Source organism: Maniola jurtina, chromosome 20, assembly GCF_905333055.1.
Source record: "Maniola jurtina chromosome 20, ilManJurt1.1, whole genome shotgun sequence".
Taxonomy (NCBI): Eukaryota; Metazoa; Arthropoda; class Insecta; order Lepidoptera; family Nymphalidae; genus Maniola; species Maniola jurtina.
This window is the reverse complement of record NC_060048.1, coordinates 7,525,523-7,549,514: the sequence shown is the minus strand read 5'-3', so window position 1 is coordinate 7,549,514 and position 23,992 is coordinate 7,525,523. Positions and strand designations below refer to the sequence as shown.

Below are 23,992 nucleotides of genomic sequence, written 5' to 3'. Positions count from 1 at the left end.
GCCACGGACATCTTATCCTGTAAACTTTAGTATTCGAGCAACAGATTTTACAGATATGCATCTCATACGAGGGGATGAAGGGGGACCCGATTTCTTAATTTATCTGTTGTTCATAATTCTTGAAATTCCTGCTTAATGCCAAATTTTGGTTTTCTAGGACTTCAGAAAGTACCCTAGAATTTGTGACTAGACGTTTTGAATGTCGATAAATCTGAAACTATCAAAGCTAGACAATTGATACTCAGTACGTTTAATGAATCTGCCAAGGACATCTTATCCTGAAAATATCAGCATTCTAGCGGTAGAATTTAAAGATTTGCTTCCCCCATACAGAGGCGTAGAGGGGTGAAATTTCCAATTTCTTAATTTTTTTGTAGTTTGTATGCAATTCCTAGTCTACATTCCAAATTTCAGCCTTCTAGGACTTCGGGAAGTACCCTAAAATTACAGACTAGAAGTTTTGACTGTCAATAAATCTGAAACTATAAAAGCTAGACAATTGATACTCAATGCGTTTAATCAATCTGCCAAGGACATCTTATCCTGAAAATATCAGCATTTTAGCGACAGAATTTACAGATTTGCTTTTCTCATAAGAGGCGTAGAGGGGGGGAAATTCCAATTTCTCAATTTTCCTGTAGTTTGTCTGCAATTTCTAGTCTACATACCAAATTTCAGCCTTCTAGGACTTCGGGAAGTATCCTAGAATTACAGACTAGAAGTTTTGACTGTCAATAAATCTGAAACTATAAAAGCTAGACAATTGATACTCAGTGCGTTTAATCAATCTGCCAAGGACATCTTATCCTGAAAATATCAGCATTATAGCGACAGAATTTACAGATTTGCTTTTCTCATAAGAGGCGTAGAGGGGGGGAAATTCCAATTTCTCAATTTTTCTGTAGTTTGTATGCAATTTCTAGTCTACATACCAAATTTCAGCCTTCTAGGACTTCGGGAAGTACCCTAGAATTACAGACTAGAAGTTTTGACTGTCAATAAATCTGAAACTATAAAAGCTAGACAATTGATACTCAATGCGTTTAATCAATCTGCCAAGGACATCTTATCCTGAAAATATCAGCATTCTAGCGACAGAATTTACAGATTTGCTTTTCTCATAAGAGGCGTAGAGGGGGGGAAATTCCAATTTCTCAATTTTCCTGTAGTTTGTATGCAATTTCTAGTCTACATACCAAATTTCAGTCTTCTAGCACTTCGGGAAGTACCTTAGAGGTTTTGAGTAGAGGTTTTGATGATCATCAGTGAGGGACGAAATCGGCGTATTTTAGGTATCAATAAATCTGTAACCATAAAAGCTAGATATTTGATACTTAGTATATTTGGTAAATTTGCTGAGGACACCTTATACTGAAAATTTCAGCTTTCTAGCGTCATCCAGACCGAAGTTATGACGGGTCGAAAATACGGCGAAACACTTCGAGAAAAAGGTACGTAGCGCCCCGGCCGCCGTTTGGCTCGTCTTGGCGGGGGCACTACCGTGCCCCCTGATCACCTGCCCGGCTAGCATGGGCAGTAGATAAAAATTATATCCCCCGATTATATCCACTGATGTCATAGAAATCAGTGGATATAATCGGGAATATAATTTTTACCTACTGCCCATGCTAGCCGGGCTGATCTCCTTAACATCGGTCCACAAGGTGTCACAAAGGTTACGTTTCATGTTTTAAAAAAGTTCTGATGCATTTTTAGGATTTTATATATCTTTATCTCTTTGTTTCGAATATTGTCAGAGTGTCAACGATATTAGTTGAACGGATGATTTATCAACCACTATTTCAATTTCAGCTAACTTCCGAAGTTTCAATAAAGAGAGCTTTCTGAACTTAATAAAGGTAATCTCATGTTCAGCGATATGGAGCTATTATCTACCGAAGTTTCAAACTTTCTAACTAATAAGTCGAATTCTCTTTACCAGTTCAACGTGATTAATACATATTCTTAACCATCTGTCAATAATTCCAATATTATCAATAATTAGGATATGGGTTTAATGAAAACTGCCATACCCCTTCCAGGTTAGCCCGCTTCCATCTTAGACTGCATCATCACTTACCACCAGGTGAGATTACAGTCAAGGGCTAACTTGTATCTGAATTAAAAAAAAATCTGGTCTTCCATGTTTAGAACGTACCTAGTAATACGTTGGTGGCCTTACAGATATTACAGTGGTGAGTGCTGTGGTTTTATGAACGGTAGATCCCCAGCTTGGATAATTTTGAAACTTTCTTGGCTTGAATTCGTTTGGTTAGTTGAATGCTGTGGCTAACAGCTATCACCCTACCGGCAAAGCTCACCAAGCCGATACGACGCGATGCAACGTGTAAAAATCTTACTTTGAAAATTGAAAATAGTAATTATATTTGTTCATGAACATATTTTTTTGGTGATCTAATCACAAATTCACGGTTTTCGGATTTTTTTCTTTACTTGTGCTTTAAGACATTTATACTTGTCTTTCATGATTTTACGTCAACGGCAAGTACCCTATAGGTTTTCTTGACAGACACCACAGACAGCCGGACAGAGGGACAGAGGGACAGACAGACAGACAGACAACAAAGTGATCCTATAAGGGTTCCGTTTTTCCTTTTAAGGTACAGAACCCTAAAACGACATCAAAAATACCAAGGCACGTGCCCAGAACGCTGGCTGCGTTACCCCGTTGAATGACTCTTGAATAATGATGGATAAATTATTAATGAGCGGAGAAATTTCCATACTTAATAATGAACATCGAAATAACTAGGTCACCTTTTGAAACGAAAAGAATATAATAATGATAAAAAAGGTTCATAATTTGGTGGCGGCATTGAATGAATAATTTGAATCTGTACTGAAATTCGCTTTTGCCCGCGGCTTCTTCCGCGTGGAATAATAAGTAGATAGTCTATTATTAGGTAACTTCTAATTACTGTCAAGCTCTTTAACTATTTTATACTTTATAAGTATGAAATAAATATCGACTCTTTGCTTCGTTGCTTTACAGAAGAATAAATTAACGAATAAATACACTTTCTTTAGCGATAGGACCGCCTTTTGTACGTCCACATTTTAAGTTTCCTTTTTTTTTGTAACCTGACATTTGTGTTTTGTGGTGTAATAAAGTATATTATGCATACAATATACAAACAATTAAATTCAGAAACGGGTATTTTCTTTGGAACATCGTGCTCATCATCTTACCCCATAACCGGCACACTACTGAGAATAATAATAATCTCCTCTCAAAATGAAAAGGGTTTAGGGATTAGGCCATAGTCACACTGGCTCAATGTAGATTGGCAGACTTAATACATCTTTGAGCACATTATGGATCACTATTTAGGTATGAAAGTTTCCTCGCGATGTTCTCTTTCACTGTTAAAGCATGTGATACCTATCTATAGTAATTGCTTAAAACGCAATCAACTCCGAAAACTAAGTGGTGCGTGCCCAGGATAGAACTCCAGACTCATTGAATAAGAGGCCGAAGTCCACTAGACTATTGTAATACAGTAGGGTCAGCGTCATAGGCACCCGTCCATAGTCGCTTACACTGCTTTGTTGCTGTTGTAACTATTCTCATACAGGTGTAACCAGAACGCTAGCAAAAAAGAAATACAGGTGATAGTACTGATGATTACAGGCAAGATACCTTGGTAAAACTAGGATTATTATTAAAATCCTGTATATTTAAAAGTTCACAATATATTGCAAATCAAACATCTGACTGACGCTAAAGGTCAACGAATGTTTCGTAAATAGGTCACTCGTAGTTAATGCCTCGTCGTAGGTCGGGCATTGACCCGAGTTGTGCACTCTATCCAATGCGGGTTTGAAAAATACTAAATCATCAAAACTACAAGATAAGGCAAATGGTTTTTAGCATTGGATTGTGGACAGTATAATAATAACGCTAAGTTTTTGCTAGCGTTCTGGTTTCACCTGTATAATTTCACTATATCGCATGTTTCCCACATTTCGATTCGTTCCCGGATATTGCGGCTTATTACTATGCAAATTGTCATCAGGAGGTTAATCACGTAAAGCACTCGCAATTACAATGGCTAAACGTTTCTACGGTACTCCATGAACGAGTAGCAATGTTATACGATCTTCCGTTACGCTAATGAAGTCATCAAGGGTTTACTGTAAATTGGATTTATGTGTCATGGACAGAAAAAACGTCATTTATTTATGAACTCCACAAATACATGCATTCGGATTACAGAAAAAACAATTCATCGAAATGTATTCCCTGCCAAGTTTGTTACGAAAAAACAATATTAGTTGTATACCTACTCGCATCTCTACTCTAAAGTTTCTTATCCATTTGAAACGCCAAAAGCTTAAGCACTTTCAAACAAGACTTTCTCGCTCGACCTTGTTTCTGTTGTCGATTAGATTTTAAAGTTACTCTTGGGAGATACTTTGTCTTATTTTGAAAGTTAATTTAACTAATTGAGAAGGTTTTAAATTAAAATTTTGTTTTACGTAATCAAATCGTTGACGTGAATTCTTTACATAAGTATGTCTTACAGATAACGAGAAAGTCAATATGTTGAGCTTGCTAAAAAACGGACCTTACTAAGTAATTGTTCATCGAAGTTTGTATAATATCCTCTTTTTTATAAAACGTATTCTGGATTATGTGGAATTTTTAGTCAATAAATGCCATTTTTGGTACGTGTTGAGAAGCTCTGGGGTATCAAAGGTATACGTGCCAGCCTTGCGCGATACCCTGTGGGCTCCAATAAGGAAATAATCCTTACTTAATGTAACTTAGCCTAGAGGCAAAACAAATATTTGTTGATGGCGGAAAACGGGCGGATCATAGGATAAGTATACCTTATTGAAAGCAATAACTACGCATCTGTTGACCATCTCTTTAGTTGGACCCTTGGCATATAGACGTCCATACATACACATTAAATTAATGTATGAAACATACATTAATTTAAAGGGATTACCTACCGAAGGAGTTATCGGATATACCTCTTGTATTCAGTGACTCCTTGCGACTGTTTTAATGTCCTCTATCGTCTGAATAAACAGCATGCAGGGCTTTTTGAAGAATACTTTATTCGCAACTGTCTTCCACTCAGTACCAACTACCAATTATCATATCATAGAAAATCTTCTATATTACAATAATTGGTACTGTTAGGGTGCTTGCTGGCGATTCGATGAAATAAAATTATTATTTGCCAGACTGAAGGTCTTTACAAGGTCGGGTGGTAGGTAAGTACAATGATTTGGCACCAAAATCATGAAACTTTGAAAAGGTCCACAATCTTGCAAGTATTCATTGAGTTCATTTGAACGTTAAATTCAATACAAATTCTGTATTCTTTTTTGGAACTTGAATGCTATACTGCATACTGCAGTTTATTTAAGTTGCAAGGAGGATACACACACGCACAGATAGTAAACGATTTCATCCCTTCATCATTTCGAACAGAGCCAGAGGTGGGAGTTGGAACCTATTCTAGGACTCTCAATGCAACTCAATTTGCTTAAGCAAGCACAAAGATTTAAAGTAAACAACGAGTCGATAGTCCTTTAAGTCGGCACCGATTTGCACTCTATTCCAACCTGTTTCCAATAACGGGCCAGCGTTAATTGCCATCCTTATCACGTTTATCAGTGGCATACAGCTAATATACTGATATAAACGAAGCTTTATCATTATCTAGAAAAGGAAATTGTACGCTTAATAAATGTGTTTAGAGTTAATTAAATACAATGCGTACATTTTGAGAACGCACTCGCCATATTTGCTCTGTGTCAAATGTCATGTCAAAAGAACGGTTTACCCTTACATCATAGACACAGTCCAAAACGTCGAAGCTTCACTTGCACTGACAGGCGTCAAATTTTACCTTTATTTGACGCCAGGTAGGCTTGAAATGATTATCACGTTTATCACTTGTTTATCTGTGGCATACAGCTAATATACTGATATAAACGAAGCTTTATCATTATCTAGAAAAGGAACCTGTAGCAAACAGAAAATAAACAAGTGTAAATTAAAAATTTATAACAACCCCGACAAAGTATTTGAGTTTTCCAAAACATCATTTTCAAATAAATATTTATGTATCTAGGCAACGTCCATCTAGACAGCTTGACATTTGTCAATTGACATAATATTATGAACCTAACGGTTATCTAACCTTCTTTTCTACAAGAAAACTAGAAAAGAGCTGATAACTCTTAAACGGCTGAACCAATTTTTTTGGATTATAGCTAAGAACACTCTCGATCAAACAAAAAAAAGTAAATTAAAATCGGTTCATTCGTTTAGGCGCTACGATGCCACAGACAGATACACAGATACACAGATACACACGTCAAACTTATAACTCCCCTCTTTTTGGGTCGGGGGTTAAAAACATAGATGATATTACGTTCTGTTACACACCATAATACATATAATATCATTATTTTTTTATGTTTTCGACATTTTTGGGGCTTTGACGAGTTAAAGCGTGACATTCCGAAATAGGTTATTACGTTCCCTCACAAAAAGTCACACGTTCACACATTTTGCCGGTGAAGTTAATAAATCAAAGCACCGACTTTTCCCCACACTCATAATACTCTGACACTGTAAAAGAAATGAGAAATCTATTTATTGCTGGAAAAAACAATGCTTGTTAGTGGGCGTAGAAATTTTATAGACACAACATTTTGCGAAACAAAATAACAAGCATTTTTCTAATAATATTTTGTTCTTACTGGCGGAGTAATGCCTCCTACCAGACCCTAGGTTGCCATTCCACAAAATATTTGCGCTTGCGAACAAAATAACGAGCGTTTTTCTAATAATTTTCATGATATAAAAAGAATTGTCCATCGGCCAGAAGCAGTCTGAAAATAAAAAAATATGTCGCCACAAAAGATTGTTTAACTAAGCACAATTTGAAAAGATTTATTTTTATTTAAAATAAAATATGGCGCTCAGCCCTAAAATTATGCCAAACATTCGTGTGAATTACACCTAAAATTAAAATATGATTGCTTCACTTGCTTCACCTTTTCGCCATGTCACAAATGTGGCGCTACCGCTTTCTTATGAAACTGAAAAAAGGATTAGATACTATTCGTTTCCACGGCAGTGTGCCCTCAGCCTTAGAAAACAATAGGAAATCTAATGGGTATCTAGCTAACATCTGTTCCGTCATTTTTAAAACAAGGTAATTGTTATGTAAACTTGTCTTCTACTGCACATTGGATCGGGTTCTCATATCAAAACACTTTGGCGTACAGTATTGAGAGCGAATAACGATTCGCTACGTACCTATCCTATACGTAATGGATACTCGTAGTTTTATTTTATAACAGTTTATTTGAAGTTTTCTTTGAAGCACGTTTGAAGTTATCATAGCATTGCATTTTGACTTCATTTTATCTGACTATCTAAGGTAATTTTATGAGATTAACAACGTACAGCCGAAATTACTAGGTCAGAAACTTGAGGTTTGGTATTCTGGTAAAACTAAAATGTAGACCCCCTAAAAGGATTTTGAAAAATTCCAACGGGATCATTAAACTTTAATCCATGGGGGTGAAGTCATGAAAAGAAATGGAAAAAGCTACTTTGTATTGTACAAATATGAATAAGTATTACCTACATACAAATTGAAAATCGAAATAATCTACACGTATAATAGAGAAATCTTAGAGAAAGAGAAATGTAAAGCAACAATTATTCAATCGTTTCATCAAAGTCAAATAACGTTTACCTAATATTTTGTAAGAAATTTATTTTACCCCTCAATGCTTCCGACCTTTCACGTGGAAACTTTATTAATTGTTATTTTTATACCGCTCACTAATGCTCAAAGCACAGTGGCGCAGAGTCAAATAAAGCGACGCGCGACGCAATTTTTCTTTCTCGTATATCCAAAGTATATTATTTTCATACCATACACTTCAGCACTTAAACATTTTTCAAATTCAATATAGAAATGTATATAAAATCCTAATGTAAATAAATTGATTTTAATATTTTTCATCGATACTAATTTAACTATAGATTAAACTGACTGACTGACAGGGTCGAGAAATTTTATATTTTACATTTAGTTTTATCTATACTTAACTTAGAAATATGTATGAAACATGTCGTAAGTAGCTAATAATGTTAGAAGAATGTAAAAAAGAAATTTTAGAAATTCAACCCCTTTTTTTTGTTGGGGGATGACGTTGGTAGAACTTATTACTTAGGGTGGTTGGTATTTACTTCGCGGAGGGGGTCATAATATTTTATTAAAATAAAAACAAAACAGCTTGAGGAAAACTCAGCTTCTACTCTACCGCAATATGTCTTCAGCCTAACTTTCTGTACGGACATTGACAGGCCAAGTTCGACAAAGCCTATTTGAATGTCTCGACTCTCGGTACAATAATAAAGGAATTTTCCTCAAACTGTTTTACCTTTACTTTAATAATATTATGACGAGCTCCCCGATGTATAATAGCGATGTAAAATTTTTAATACCATTCATTCCACGGCGGCGCTTTGTATGTATCGTAGGGAAATGTTAAAAACCAAGATTTCATCTAGGGATATAATCAAAAGCCGGCAGATGTTATAATAACAACCCAATTTGATCATTTCACTACATAAATCTAGTTATAAGATAAAATACTGAGCAAAGTTTATTGACTAGAAATTAACTAGAAAACATTCGTAGTCGAAATTTCTACGGACACGTTCGAAGCGATTTGCCTCCTCATTTCTAATTCGAACCGATAGGATATGGAACGCATTTCCAGCTCCAGTTTTCGCGTCCAATTTTAATATACCTAAGTTTTCACCTTCAAGTCAAAAGTGAATAGACTTCTTTTGGGAAAACACGCTTCATCTTAGGCTGCATCGTCACTAATTGCCAGCAGATCTGATTAAAACCAAGCGCTAGTTAATTAAAAAGTTCAAGGTGCCTTTTGAAGCAAACTGAGGGTAGGTAACTACCTGCTCTATTGGGCTTTGACTGAAGTGCCTGTAGGTATTTCTTCTTAGTTATTACTTCACTCGGCGTTACAATCCTTCTAAGTTATTGGCCTCCTCTACTATTTTAACCTCCACTTATCTTATTAGTACGTCTTTTTTCCACGGTGTGAGTTTTTAAATTTTCTGTAAATCTTCTTCCATGCAATTCATCTATCTTTTTCTGGGTCTTAGTTAGTTAATCTACTTAGGGTCCTAATGGTGCGCCGTGTGTTAGTAGCTTTTAGAAGATTTAGGCACCACTCTACAAGTATACATACATGTCTACCTAAGCTGCTACGGATCAAGGCGCTGTCTCTTACTGCGGCTTTATCTTATGTACTAGCTGATGCCCGGGACTTCATTCGCGTGGGTTTAGGTTTTAAAAATCCCGTGGAAACTCTTTGATTTTCCGGGATAAAAAGTAGTATGTCATTCTTCAGGTCTTTAACTATACCCATGCAAAAAATCACGTCACTCCGTTGCACCATTGCGACGTGATTGAAGGACAAACCAACAAACAAACATGCGAAAGTGGTGCTCCAAAATCGATGGTTAAGATACAACGATTAAAGGTATCAATTTTTCTATTGCAAGGCAAAGCTCGAGGCTTTAGTAGCTTAATTAGAGTTAGTAGTAGTTTAGTAGTTATATTAGAGTTGTAGTTAATTAGAGTTTAGTAGTTTATTTAGTTTAGGCGAAATTTAATTTGGAAAGTTAATTGCCTCAGGTCTGGTTACGTTTTCTAATTGGAGGTATTGACAGGGGCTAGTCGCAGTCTTCAAGCCCAAATCCATTAAGATCTCAGAAATAGGATACCTTTAGGCAATGTTCTCTATAAAATTAACTCGGTGTTTATAGTTTATTTTACTTGACAATGTAATGCGCCCAAACTAAAGGAAGTTTCGCCATGTTGTCGATGTCCTACATGACTACATTGATATATTGAATAAAAATATAATCATGAATATTTTCTGGTTAAGGTACAAGAAATATGATAGATTATAGGCACCATCTACCATAAGAATTAGAGAAAATATTGTTAAGTGAAGCTAAATAAAACTTTGAAATGCATTATTCTTTACTTTTTTGCAGATACAATGTTGGTTACCGCGGTAGAAGTGTGCAAGTAATTTTCAATTCAAGAGGACTGATATACATCGACGTAATAGATGTCACACAGGTCCACTATTATAGTACTAAGTGGTAATAGATGGGACGTGAGACTTGAGTTACGGTGTAAGTGATGAACAAAGGTGCACTTTCCGTTCACAATGCTCGCGGACGATGAAACACGATCCAGACATAACCTCAGCTACATTGGAACAAACGACACCTACTTCTTAGAAGACACAAGACTAATATCCTTGCTGCACAAGAGAGGTGGGAACCACACGCCTATAGAAGAATGGCTGAAGGCGCTAGAAGATTTAAGGAACAAATACAATATTTCCGTTATAAAGGAATGCGATCGCTTCGATTATTGCTCCGGGGAATTTCGGGACCTCATCCTCGCCTACAATAGTATACACGGTTACATCAGCTTATTGGTAAGTGTTACTGAATAGTGAATAATGTTTTTGAGAATATTCTTTCTGAAAAGGAAAAGCTGACTGCCTGATCTATCAACGCACAGCTCAAACTACTGGATTGGCTATTAATTTGACCCTCATATTTGTGAAATACAACGTACAATGAAAGTATTACAATCTATAGTTCTAACTATTTGTAATACTTTATTGTATTCTTAAATAACTAACCCAAGCAAGTACCTAAGTGTTTTTAAATATTCCGATCGTATAAGAGTTGGGGCCTTTGCCCAGACACGAATCCTTTTACTTTTTTAATCGGTTAAAGTTTACTTAGGTACTAAACTAGCCCAGCAACTTTGTGTGGGCGGATTTAAATTTTTTTTAAATTACAAAGCAATAATTCTCCCACTTGCCGATTAAAAGTATATCCGTACATGGGATGCAAGCTATTTCTGTACCACATAGGTAATGTGGAGATGTGTAAAGATGTCCGGGATTTTGTCCACGTGTATATTTTAGATTTTTAAACTCTCGTAGAATTTTTTTGATTTTCCGGGACAAAAGTAGCATAATAGCCCGTGTATTCAAAAAAACTGAGGAACCATGAAAAATCCCTTTCGCATTTATATTATTAGAATGGATATGTATCTGGATGTATGAATTTTGTTTTAATATCTACATTAAAGAAGCTTATATTTTGAAAAAGTTTAATACTTTTAACCCCCGACCCAAAAGGGGTGTTATAAGTTTGACGTGTGTATCTGTCTGTGACACCGTAGCTCCTAAACTAATGAACCGATTTTGATTTATTTTATTTTGTTTGAAAGGTGGCTTGATCGAAAGTGTTCTTAGCTATAATCTTAGAAAATCGGTTCAGCCGTTTGAAAGTTATCAGCTCTTTTCTAGTTACTGTAACCTTCACTTGCCGGGGGTTATAAATTATTTATTTAGTCAATTGGCACAGCAAGCAATTTGTGTAACTGGGAAGAACGTAACTTGGTGTAAACATATCAAAACGTTTCCTACTCGTGTCTCCGTTCACAAAGCAGTTGGGTATTTACATATTTAAATGAAACTCGGTAGTGGATGCGGAATAGACAACAGTTTTCAATTTAGCTTAGCATCCGCGCAATTTGCCAATTGGAATGGTTTTTGATACAATTAAGTATTAAACTCAATTACAATATTAATCTTTATTTCAGGTGCAACTTTGATTGTGCATCCAAAATTAATAAATAATAATGGATGATAATAATTATTTTATTATAATGATTAAGTAGGAAGGTAGGTATATTTTGAATGGCAATACAGGGTCTCATAGTTAGTGACAAAGTTGAGTGAAAGAACCGGCTATGAGTTTGCCCACAAGATCATTATAGTTGTATTGTTACTTATTGAAACTTTTGTGTGATTTGAAAAGAATAACTGCTGAGTTTCGTACTGGCTCTTCTCAGTAGAATTTTCATTCCAAACCGGTGGTAGAGTTACAAACATAGCTTAAGGGCCATGAGACCGGCCTGCCCGTGAAATTCAAATTTAATTTGGTTTATCGCAATTTGTGAACTAATACGACAACGTAGGCTTATGGCATTCTTATTCCGACAGTGGCAGTATCATCCTCACAGGTTTATATAAAAATCTTTACATGAAAAGGTCCAGTTTAAGAAATTAATTAAAGTATCGACTAATTTGTGAGAATAGTCTTAAAAGACCCTAGTTTTTCTTAAAGCTTAGGGCACATTTTGTATCAAACTAGCTGTCCGTGTCCTGTTTAATAAACGGCATATTGTTTGGTTTCTGTAAGAGACATATTAAAATGTAATCCTGCAACGTTTACAAATAATTAAGCGAAAAGATTTTGCAAAATGAGTTATTTCATAGTCGTTCCATAACATTTGTAGCCCCTGTAATGGTAAGTTTAAGGAATTTTGATTGATAAATTGCGATCGTCGGGTGATCACAAGTATGTTAATTATGATTTCGATCTCGATTAGTGTTTTACAATTGCACCTAGGTTCCTGGTAAGCCAGTATCCGTCCGATGAGATTTATAGTTAGGTATGCAGTGCGGTTGAGTGCAATGAATATCTAATGAAGTGAAAATACTTGGATATACGGCTATTGGCTTTACTTTATCTACATCTAGCTTTAGCCCGCGACGGCGTTCACGTGGATTTAGGTTATCCCGACTCAACTGTACCTACTTTTGGATAAAATGAAGACTGTTGCACTCGGGCTGTTAATTATTATGTACTTTATTTAGACACAAGTAAATGATTTTAGGGTTCCTACCCAAAGGACCCAAAGGGTCTTATTAATGGGGCCTTATCAATGTCACTCTGCTGTCTGTATGTCTGTCTGTCCGCCTGTCAGCAGGTCTCTAGCGCGTAGACGAAATGAGTATACAAGCCTGAAGTTTTTGAATATGGTGTAGAACGTTGACTCAAACCCGCTATAGTTTCATAAGCAAGAAGTCCTGATATAGGCAATTTGGAATGATAAATTATGTAATATCAAAATTGGCTCTGGTTGGCAAACGTCGGCCACAGCACTAGCCACTCTGCTGGCAAAGACGCGCCGCGCAGTGACTTAGCCTGTAGAGTCTACAGAGGTACTACCTATTACACTAATTGCCTATTACCTCTACAGATCTGCCTCTTCGGTAGCCTAGCCAATGCGTTGAACGTGGCCGTCCTGACGCGAAGGGACCTAGCCACTGCTCCCATCAACCGTCTGCTCAAGTGGTTGGCCGTCGCCGACGTGTTCGTCATGCTGGAGTACGTGCCCTTTGCTATTTACAGATATCTCGTGAGTATGAAGTGATGGTTTTTTTTTAATTTACTGTCGTCATATAATTATGTGGGCCTTAGTATGAGATTTTACATACCACCAAAGTTGATACTAGAATTCGAAAGTCCAAACTTCTTCAAAACTTCAAACTAAAATTGACCTAAAGTAAAGATTCTCAACATCTGTAATTTGTAACTACACATTGTACTACACATATCCATTATCCAGTATCCACATTTATGCGAATAATGAATTGAACTGAATTTAAAACGCAGTTTAAATCTGAATCGATCTACGTATTTGGTATATATTCTGGATCGCAAGTTTTTGTGTAAATAAAACTCAATCGCAAAGTTTCCACTACAGCGTATGAAAATTTGAACAGCGCCCCTAGCTGACCGCTTTACAAATACAAACTTCCTTTGGCTATTCATACGTGAACGAGCTTCGTTCGTTATTTAAAACTAACACTTTAGGTGCAATACAAATATATACAACATGGTATAATACTTTTGGCACCGTTCGATTGGCGATTTGATCTCTTTTTGGAAGCTAGAATGTGAGTTTGAACTTTTAATTCTGCACATTACTTACCTACATCGTAGTTATTTCCTTTCGTTATTAGTATATTGAACCAACGATTTCTATAGATTGTGACGAGCCGCCTTATTTTTAAGCACTCTCGTAGGTGTCGTTTTTAATCCCCGACCCAAAAAGAGGGGTGTTATAAGTTTGACGTGTGTAGGTATCTGTGTATCTGTCTGTGGCATCGTAGCTCCTAAACTAATGAACCGATTTTGATTTAGTTTTTTTTGTTTGAAAGGTGGCTTGATCGAGAGTGTGCTTAGCTATAATGCAAGAAAATCGGTTCAACCGTTTGAAAGTTATCAGCTCTTTTCTAGTTACTGTAACCTTCACTTGTCGGGGGTGTTATTTTTTAATTTACACTTGTACCCATACTCATGCAAAACAAGTAGACAGACTTCCCGCTGCGGGTGAGCGCGGATGACGTGCGGGTATGCGGGGCGTCCCCCACCTCATACCCCGATTGCCATCTCAACCTGTCGTATACGATACAGGGTGTAACCAGGAAGTCTGTGCTGCTACGCAAATATCCCTATGTCGAACTTTTTTTTTATAAAAGAATATTAGCCATGTTAAATGACTAATATTCCCCTTTCCTCTCCAACCAAGCGTCAGGCTTGTGCTAGGAGTAGGTACGACAATAATGCAACGGGCGGGGTTTGAACCGTCGACCTTTCGGTTTTCAGACCACTCCTTTACCGGTCAAGCTATTGAGGCTATGGCTATTGACTTTTTAAAGTATACTATGAGCTTTGCCTATCTGAAGTTTTATAATATTTTTGTGTTGAACAACGTATTCACTTGCAGCTGTTCCCGGGCCAAGTGGAGCGGCCGTACTCCTGGGCGGTGTACATGCTGTTCCACATGCACTTCACGCAGATCCTGCACACCGCGTCCATATTGCTCACACTGTCGCTGGCCATCTGGCGATATATTGCTATCAAGTGAGTAATGCATTCAATGATAACTATTATAGAGTACTAACTGATGCCCGCGACGTCGTCCGCGTGGATTTACGTTTTTCAAAATCCCGCGGGAACTCTTTGATTTTCCGGGATAAAAAGTAGCCTTTGTGTTAATCCAGGGTATAGTCTATCTTCATTCCGAATTTCAGCCAAATCCGTCAAGTAGGTAGTTTTTGCGTGATTGAGTAATTTTAATAGAATAAGAAATATTTCTATTCTATTCCATACGTAGACCTATAGACCTTAGGTCCAGAAATCTCGGAGAAATCAGTGTAGGTACTTACGGCGTACCTATACATTGAAATAAAAAAAGGCTGAATTGAGATCCTTCTCCTTTTTGGAAGTCTTTTAAAAAAAGCAATAATCTTAAGCAAGCCCGAGCTGGCAAAGAACTCCTTATAAAACTAAGATCGCAGTAATAATTACCTACTCTGAATATACCTTTATTACCTGTTGTCTCCACCACCCAAAGGCACCATGATCCAAACTTCATACTCGCTGATCGTTCCTCCCTGTGTTGGGGACAATACGAAGATAAACTTTCAGCTTTTATAAAATAAGGAAGGTCTGGCACACGCTGGCTCTCACTCTATTGCAAGTAGGTACTTTCCGCGTTTCAAGTTAGGTTTGCTTGAGAAGGGCTTAATAAATGAATTATTAATTAATTAATACACCTATGTATCCTTTGATAGCAGTGTAGTAGCTATACGGTTACATTATATTTGTGTAAGTATAAAGTTGCAATCACACTACTGTGTTGTGGTGTGGTACAGTCTAGTTGGCATCAAATAGAGTTTTAGAGGACAAACTGTAAAAGCACAGAATAATAACTATTATTAAAGAGTAATATAGGTACTTGAGTCTATGCTCGGCACGTAAAATGTTATTTTACTATCATAAGTCCACGATAAACTCAGTCGTATATCCTTTTTAATATCACCATTTCACATATTATCACTTGAAACTTACTATCGATCTATCAAAGCAACTCATTACCAAGCATTCCTGTCATTTTCATTATTTTTTTTTTTCAAATTCGTATACTTACCTACTATAACTGTCGATATTTTTTGTCGAGTGTTTACTGTGATTGCTAAGTTTACTCTATCCGACCGCTTTTTATCGCATCGCGACACACCACAACACATCAGTGTGTTTACACCTTTATGCAAGGGTCTTGTACTTTGAGCTGACGCTAAGCAAATGTTCAAGTGCTGATTATTTAAACATCCGATTAAGTGATGAATAATTAATTAATTTGAGAACTTAGTTTCGTCTTATTTGATCGGTTAATATTTATACGATGCGCATATAAGCAATTAATAAAGAACAAACCAGCATATATTTTCTTTCATTTACTCATATATAATTATTATAAATATGTATATCTAGTGTCTACCTATCTCTGTTACCTTTAGATCTAGACAACATTTTTGGTACAGACATACATAGATTGCATCGTATAGAGATATATGGGATACTTTTTATGGCGGGAAATCAAAGAATTTTCCCGCGATGAAAATTCTAAATCCATGTGGAAAGTAGCGGGTTACAGCATTCATAGTAAAATAATTTTTATGGATTACAAAATATCTCAGCTAGCGTTTTATGTATATAAATGGATGACAGGTACCAACTATTGGGCAAGGCGCCAAAGGCACTTACCTTTCTCATATCTCTAATAAAAATATGAGCTTCCATTTTACAAGGTAGAGTCTTCAACGGTCTTCAATCACTCTAGTACGAACGCGCTGATGTTCTAAATATTTAGATTATTTTTGCGTATAAATAAAACAAATTGCGTGTAAAAATTACAGATGATAAAAACTTAATATGTATAAAATTCAGTTTAAATGCTTATTTGCTTTTTATTTATGTAATTAAGGTACCTTTAATGCATAAATTTTAAGTTCTCACTCTCATTTTAACTTTCTTCTTCTGTATCCTTCTTTATATTGTGTGCAAAAAAGATTTAGAAGAATGTGGCATTGTTTCGTTTATTAAATAGGTAAAATAATTTAAAGGTGCTGGTAAGTTGGGTTTGAAATTTGAATTTGATTGAAATTGCCTTATTAATTAATTATCTTTTTTTCTACAGGTACCCGTCCCACGGACCTTCCTTGTGCACAGAACGTCGCTGCACCATTGCCATTATGAGCAGCTTCCTCTTGCCTCCTATACTGTGCATCCCATCGTACTTCGTAAGTATTGATTTCTTGACTTCCCAATTTACTCAATTGCGAGTTGGGTTTCGATATTTTAGGCTTCCATACATAATAAATGAATAACATTTCTGGATGTATGAAATATGTCATTTTCGAGGTAGAACGTGAAAGAGAAGCCAAAAAATGTTCATTTTTTATGGTCACAGCTTACAAACTACTTTATGAATTGCTGTTTTCAGTATTTGTGATAAATATACATGTAAAGAATAATAATTTAATTAAATTTCTAATTTAATATTCGGTTCCTCGGCGTTCTTCTCCAAATAGCAAAGTTCAGGTTTGTAACTCATTTTGTCTATGAACTAGATAGGAAGCAGAGTAATCGTTTTTATGCTTTGGGTACGGAACCCTTTAAAAGGAATGTAATGCTTCAAGGTTTATGTAATGTTTTAGAGTTCATATATTGTATGTATGTGACTTTTTATTTCACTATAACTTCTAAATGCCTGTACAGATTTGGATGTACGGCATATCATTAGAATCCTTACATCATCTCTAAAACAATATTATGGTTTTGAAAATTCCCGTGGGAACTTTTACCGTTGTTTATTTTAGTACGTACCAACTGATTTGAGTACTCAACGTACCCATTTCTTATTTTAAAGGCTCGTTAAAGTACTATTCAAGTAAACACTTTACCAAGCACGTCAGTAGGTACTAAGTTTTCAAAGACCTGATAGAAAAGCTGCAAACAATAGCTTTTATTAAAACTTCTACAAGTTCAAAATGTATGATAAGTTTAATAATATTTCTATGAAAATAGGTAGAATTCTGAACGTCAAAAAGGAAAATCTAATATAACGTGTAGAGTTCTAGAATCTAGTACAAGAAATTTCCTAAGAACTTGTCGTTTATCTAAGTTTTGACTTTCAAAACTTGGTACGTATGAAAGTTTTGTGCCCCCTATTACAGCAAAATATGTTTAACTTTCGCATTGAGGTAAGGTAAGGGTAAAAGTGAAGTTAAAACGTGTCCCCTAGCAATTAAACTTGCAGAAGTTAGCTCTGGCAAGTCACTTGCCCTGTGTTTAATACTCGCGCAAAAACTTGCGGACGCTAATTTTCAATGGAAAAAGCTTACCGTAATTGATATTGAGTATTGACAAATGTACCAAAGACAGAAACTGCAAGAAAACTTTCCCTTGGAGACTTAGATTACTCAAAACATGACTCATATATTTTAGTCAACAGTCTGTATAAATACTAGTCCATTATTTAGACACTTTTAAACTTAGGTACCCACCTACCCGTAACTGCATTTTTACTAAGTACTTACATGTATTTTATTTCTTACGTCGTGAAAACCAAATTACCTGTTTCTAAAATCATTTGTGGTCGTTGCCGTTTAGCATATTGGTGGTTTTGTAAGCGTTTGTTAAGGGTTTGATTCTTGGCAGGAACAATTTCGCGACATGAACACCGTCAGTCAATATGCATCAACTGTTGGACATAGGTCTCTTTTAAGTAGCGCCAACGTTCTATTTCCTCAGCCTTTCGCATCCAATCGATTTTTCTTAGATACTGTCTGGTTGAAGAAGTGAAGGAGCACTGGAAGGCTTCGGTCGTGGCTAATTACCAACCCACCGGCACAGCTGTGACGCCAATCTAGAGTTTCGGTTCAATGCCCCTAGAAACCGATTAATAGAATTGTTAACCCGCTTCTATCTTAAACTGAATCATCACTAGCCACCAGGTGAGCTTGTGTTTATCCTGGTCAATTTTCGACCGACTAGAAAAATCTGACAGAACTTTCACAGGCACTGTGGACTTTCCTAGAAGTGATTCGGAATACACAAGTACAGAGAAATTCGATACAAATGAAATCGCGGAAATGTTCATAAAGCGTTAATTAATTCTTATTATTAAACCTTTATAAATATTAGCCCAATATAATTATGTAATAGCAAACCAGCACAATTATTAATATTTTCGCTCAACCCTGAAGGTTGGTTGGTAGAAAACACTCTTGGGTATTAGTCTAATAACGCCAGCCGTAGTACAACCATCGACTCTGTAAACAAAACATAAAAGCTTTGGTTAAACAGAGTCAAATCCCGCGAGAGACGCAAATAGCGACTCTCTCTTCAACGAACTTGTATTGAACGTGTTCAAATTGGCGCGATTATATGCATAAACCACATTTTCTGTGTCGCATCCCGCACGGAATTTGCCTTGGTTTGATTGAAGTATATAATATTTTAAAGAACTGGCCAGGCACAACAGTGAATAAAGGAGTAAGGGAAAAAGTCAATACCTAATACATAATTAATATTAATTATGAACAAAGCATGGCTTGGGTACTCTTTGCCGTCCATACTGTATAAAACTATGCGATCATAACATTGCCTTATTTAATGTATCTATCATAAATATTGGACGCATATATGGACAGATAAAACGTCAGACTTTTTGTAACGGTTATAGTGTAACTAATTGAAAGTTACGCCAAGGCCTGGATCCTGGATGTAAAATTTTTACTTACTAATTATTACCTACTACTCTTTTCATATTAATTAATTCCTTTCTTCTTGGTTAATTTTCATTAGCACGCCTATTTAAATTTTCCGCTTGAACCAAAGGGACCGCTAATTTTACTGTTATGTTCGCCTTTTGAATTCTCTTTTAATTAGTGAAAAAAGGTAAAAAACAGAAGAAACTGATGTAAATTACGACAATCAAGGGGTATTAGAATTTTATTAATAAGAACACTACGCTCTCGGTTACACGTTTTGTTAGTAGAATAATTTTCTTTTGTTAGAATGGCCTGAAAAGAACATGCAATATACAGTTGGGAATCCTTATGGTGGAAACGTTTTTACGTAACGTACCTACAAGCACTTGTGATTTACCCTTGGGAAAGCTTTGCGGCTTTCTAAAACTTAAATAATATACTTAATTGGTGGTGGAGGTAAAAGAAAATATTTTACATTTAATAAATTGAAAATGCGAAAGTGTGTTCCATTATTGGTTAACCACTAACCATATAAAAGAGAAGCGTTAAAATTTTGTATTTTTTTTCGTTTGGTTCGAACAGATGCGGGTGGAACGTTTTTAATGATCATTGACTGACCATGTTTAATCAACAACTCAATGTAGGTTTAATCGGAATGGAATATTATTATTATAATTATTATCAAATCAAGAGTTCTTCAATTCTTTTGCTAGCCAAATTTTAAAATCATCATTTTCTAAATAATTACATAATTTATATCACATAATGTATTGTTTGTCTTGCATGATGATTATTGGGTATCTTATAGCTACGCTTTAGGCAACCTCAAATGCCTCAGTTGACAGGACGTTTAAATTTAATTAAAACAAAGTTAGTTGTAGCGAAATAATTGAACGCAAATACGACCAAGTCAGTAGATTGATTGTGCAGGGAATGGTGTGGCATGGTACAATTAATGGCGGTTGGTTTCACGGGCAAGGCCGAGCACTCACACCTTAAATTGATCGTTCCCGATTCTATAACAGTATCACGTTGTTTTGGACTGTATCTACTCGCCTGGAAAATAGTAAATAGAAGGTTTGTAGGTCAAATGTTTGAAATAAACAAAATGTACTGATTGATTGCATATTACTACAGCGCGGACCATTGAGCTTTTCTTCCATTTTTTATTTTATTCGATTTATTATTATTAACAGGAATCTCTCCGCCACTTACTCCATACAATCGTAGTTCCAATTTCATTTGAACCAACCAAAGTCCATGAAATTTTGCAAAATATATTCTAGAAACTAATATCTGTACCTGTGGTGTTTTAGATTTTTCTAAAAATATGTAGTTTTAAAATTACAGGGGTTCAAAGATTTGTGTGTGAATTTTTAAGACCGCGTAACTTTGAAACCGAATATTTTAACGGAAATCTGGAAAACCACAGGCATAGATATTAATTCCTGGAATGGTTAGTAGTCCAATAAGAGACGAACTACGTTTGTATGGGGCGAGTGACAGACCCCTCGTAAATGTTGGATAGAAAGAGGCGCTACTTAGCAAAACCCATAATCTCAAGGAACAATGAGCTTAATTTGCTATAATTTAAAACCAAAACTAAATCCAAATCCAAAACAAAAACAGGCAAGTAAATCTGTATGGTACAACATGCAGCATACGATATTAACTGCCCGCCCACTCACTGCTAAATATGTTTAGCAGTGATAGGGCGGGCGGTGTATATCATAATATGCTGCACGTTAAATATATTTTATTCAATTTATCAACACTTTGTACCTATATTTTTTAACCCCCGACCCATAAAGAGGGGTGTTATAAGTTTGACGTGTGTATATATGTATCTATGTCTCTGTGTATCTGTCTGTGGCATCGTAGCTCCTAAACTAATGAACCGATTTTAATTTAGTTTTTTATTTGAAAGGTGGTTTGATCGAGAATGTTCTTAGCTACACAATTTAAAAAAAATCGGTTCAGCCGTTTGAAAGTTATCACCTCTTTTCTAGTTACTGTAACCTTCCCTTGTCGGGGGTGTTATAAATTTTTAATTTACACTTGTTAAATTTTTGCTGTCTGTAATCTAAAGGGATGAATTCTTTTTAGAATACAGACAGCAAAAATTTCCAGATAGTGTTTATTGAAATGACACAAAATTAGATCGAACCCACTTGATTGATTTCGTGAAAGTGCGGTGAGACAGGCAAGGAACAAATGGCACTTAGGTTGTCGGTCAAGGCTCCTGTCCGGTCCCACCTTAAATTAATCAATTCCGACCGTCGCTATTTCCATGCTATTTCCAGACGATTGTTTGATGTTGGAGGAAAATAATTTGAATGTAGATTCCACTTTCTCAATTTCCTTTCTCTTTGAGCGTGCAACAGTAAAGAGATTGCTTTTGAAAAATGCACTAGATGTTTAAAATGGTTTAGAGAATTTTTATTTACTAGACTAGTTTATAACTAGTTTTTAAAAAGTAGGCATAATCAATCCAGTAATCTCTTGATAAGTTAGGTACTAAGCGACGTTGTAACATTTTTCAAAAAATAACAGCGTTGTTAAATAAGATGGCGACAGGTTACCGATATAATTAATTATTATTAATTTCGTCGGAAACGTTTAGTTACTTTTAAATACATATGTCATATAATAATTAAGTCTAAAACTTGTCAATTGAAGTGACTAATCAGTTATGTGAGATTAGAACGACAATATGGATTTCAGCCCGCCTAACCATCGAGCTGTTTCGTCTACATTTAACTAAGAAAATTCTCAAATCTTAACTTCAATAAACTTCGAGCCATCTTGTTAACCATTAACTTCAACTAATGCTTGGTTTCCAGGTATTCACAATACATCAAGACTACGCAATGGACAACGGCCCAACAAAAGTGTTCTATGTAGATTCCAACTACGACGGACGACTATACCAGACCAATTTCTGGGTGCACGCTGTTGTTATAAAACTACTTCCCTGCGTGATTTTGACGGTGATCAGCGCTTGGTTGATCCGGGTGCTATACCGGGCCAACAGCAGGAAGAAAGCCTTGAAAGGATACAGTGCTTGTCCGGTTCCTACAGTGGTCAATGGGAACGGGAATATATTCACAAGGAAATCCACGAAGCGGTCGAAAGCTGAAAGGAGAACGGACCGGACTACAAGAATGCTTGTCGCAGTCCTCTTGTTGTTTCTACTGACGGAGTTTCCTCAAGGAATTCTAGGTTTGTACCGAGTTCGTCTAAGTTAGGTAATTAATGTGAAGAGCTTGTGACAATGTTTTGGTCGTAACAACGCGAATATTTTAGCGTTCAAAGTTCCTGGTTGCTGTTAAGAGGATACTTGTCAACAAGCCCCCGTCGATTTCCTACGTATGATATTATTGTTCTTATCTCTATTTGCCCTGGTTCGTGCATTCTCGGTTCCTAGATCGGTACATTTGTGATATCCAATTCAAATTGCTGTGATTGGCTGAATTTACCATGTTCTTGCTGCGACAGTGAGTTTGAGCCACTAGCGGAACAATGTTAGCCGGTCAGAAATGATTGCAATTAGTCAACCTGTTTGACGTCCGTGTTCTGTTTTCGATTACAAAAAAGCAAAAATTGTTGTTGCAATCATCAATTTTAGCAAATAGTGAAAGAGAGTCGGCCAATCAGAGGTCACAACTACCGCCACACTTTCTGTCAAACTTTGGCAGTAGGCCTGCCGAGTAATGAAAACAAATTTTTCATTCTGTCTAGGTGTAGGGTAGGTGTAGGGTTGCCTCTTTTAGATTTACAGGCTACCACCATCAAAAATACGGGGTTTAGATTTGTTTACGGGAGACATTGTTTCTTATATATTGTTGTATTATTGTATTGTTTATTATTGTATTTGAAGAAATAGGCGGTGGTTCTCTCTGAAAGCTTATTTAGATATTTCAGTTTATTTGTATGTTTTGTATTTTTTCTCTGTATGTTGCCGGGTCTTGATCGGTGAACTGTGTTTGCAATGTGGTTTTAAATAACAGATTATTTATTTATTTCAATAGCTTTTAAAAACTCTTCATTTTGTAAAACAAAATGCATGTTAACTTAAAATTACATTTAACTTGTAATTCCACCTTCAAAGTATCAATACCATGGCCGTAGCCAGGAATTGATTTCGGGAGAGGTTTTATCAGGGCCGGAACTGAATCCTGTCATGAGGAAAAATACGTTCGCTCAACTTTATGGGCTAATTACCTGGTTAGTTGAATTTCGCCTTGGTAAGCAAATGCAAGAAATAGTGTAAGTATTATTTTAGGTTTAGGTTTTTGACGGTCTCCCAGACGCAGTGGCCATTTCTAAATTTCTGGTCTGGTGGGAGGCTTGGGTCATGGCTAGTTATATGGTTAGTATGGCCCTACCGGCCAAGAAATTAGACTGCACTATTACCACTAGGAGAGATTAAAGTCAAGGGCTA

General features: G+C 36.1%; 1 protein-coding gene across 2 annotated transcripts in view; it reads left to right on the top strand.

The window, feature by feature from the left end:
* LOC123875699 (G-protein coupled receptor dmsr-1-like) overlaps positions 1-23,992 on the top strand; it is a 71,721-nt gene that overhangs the window by 27,130 nt on the left and 20,599 nt on the right. For both annotated transcript variants that reach the window (XR_006798195.1, XM_045921686.1), the window contains exons 2-6: positions 10,097-10,551; positions 13,182-13,340; positions 14,715-14,851; positions 16,971-17,073; positions 22,392-22,770. Coding sequence is in view for 1 of the 2 variants with exons in the window: in XM_045921686.1 (XP_045777642.1) it covers positions 10,276-10,551; positions 13,182-13,340; positions 14,715-14,851; positions 16,971-17,073; positions 22,392-22,770 (1,054 nt within the window). In the remaining variant the exon portion in view is untranslated. The remainder of the gene's footprint in view (positions 1-10,096; positions 10,552-13,181; positions 13,341-14,714; positions 14,852-16,970; positions 17,074-22,391; positions 22,771-23,992) is intronic.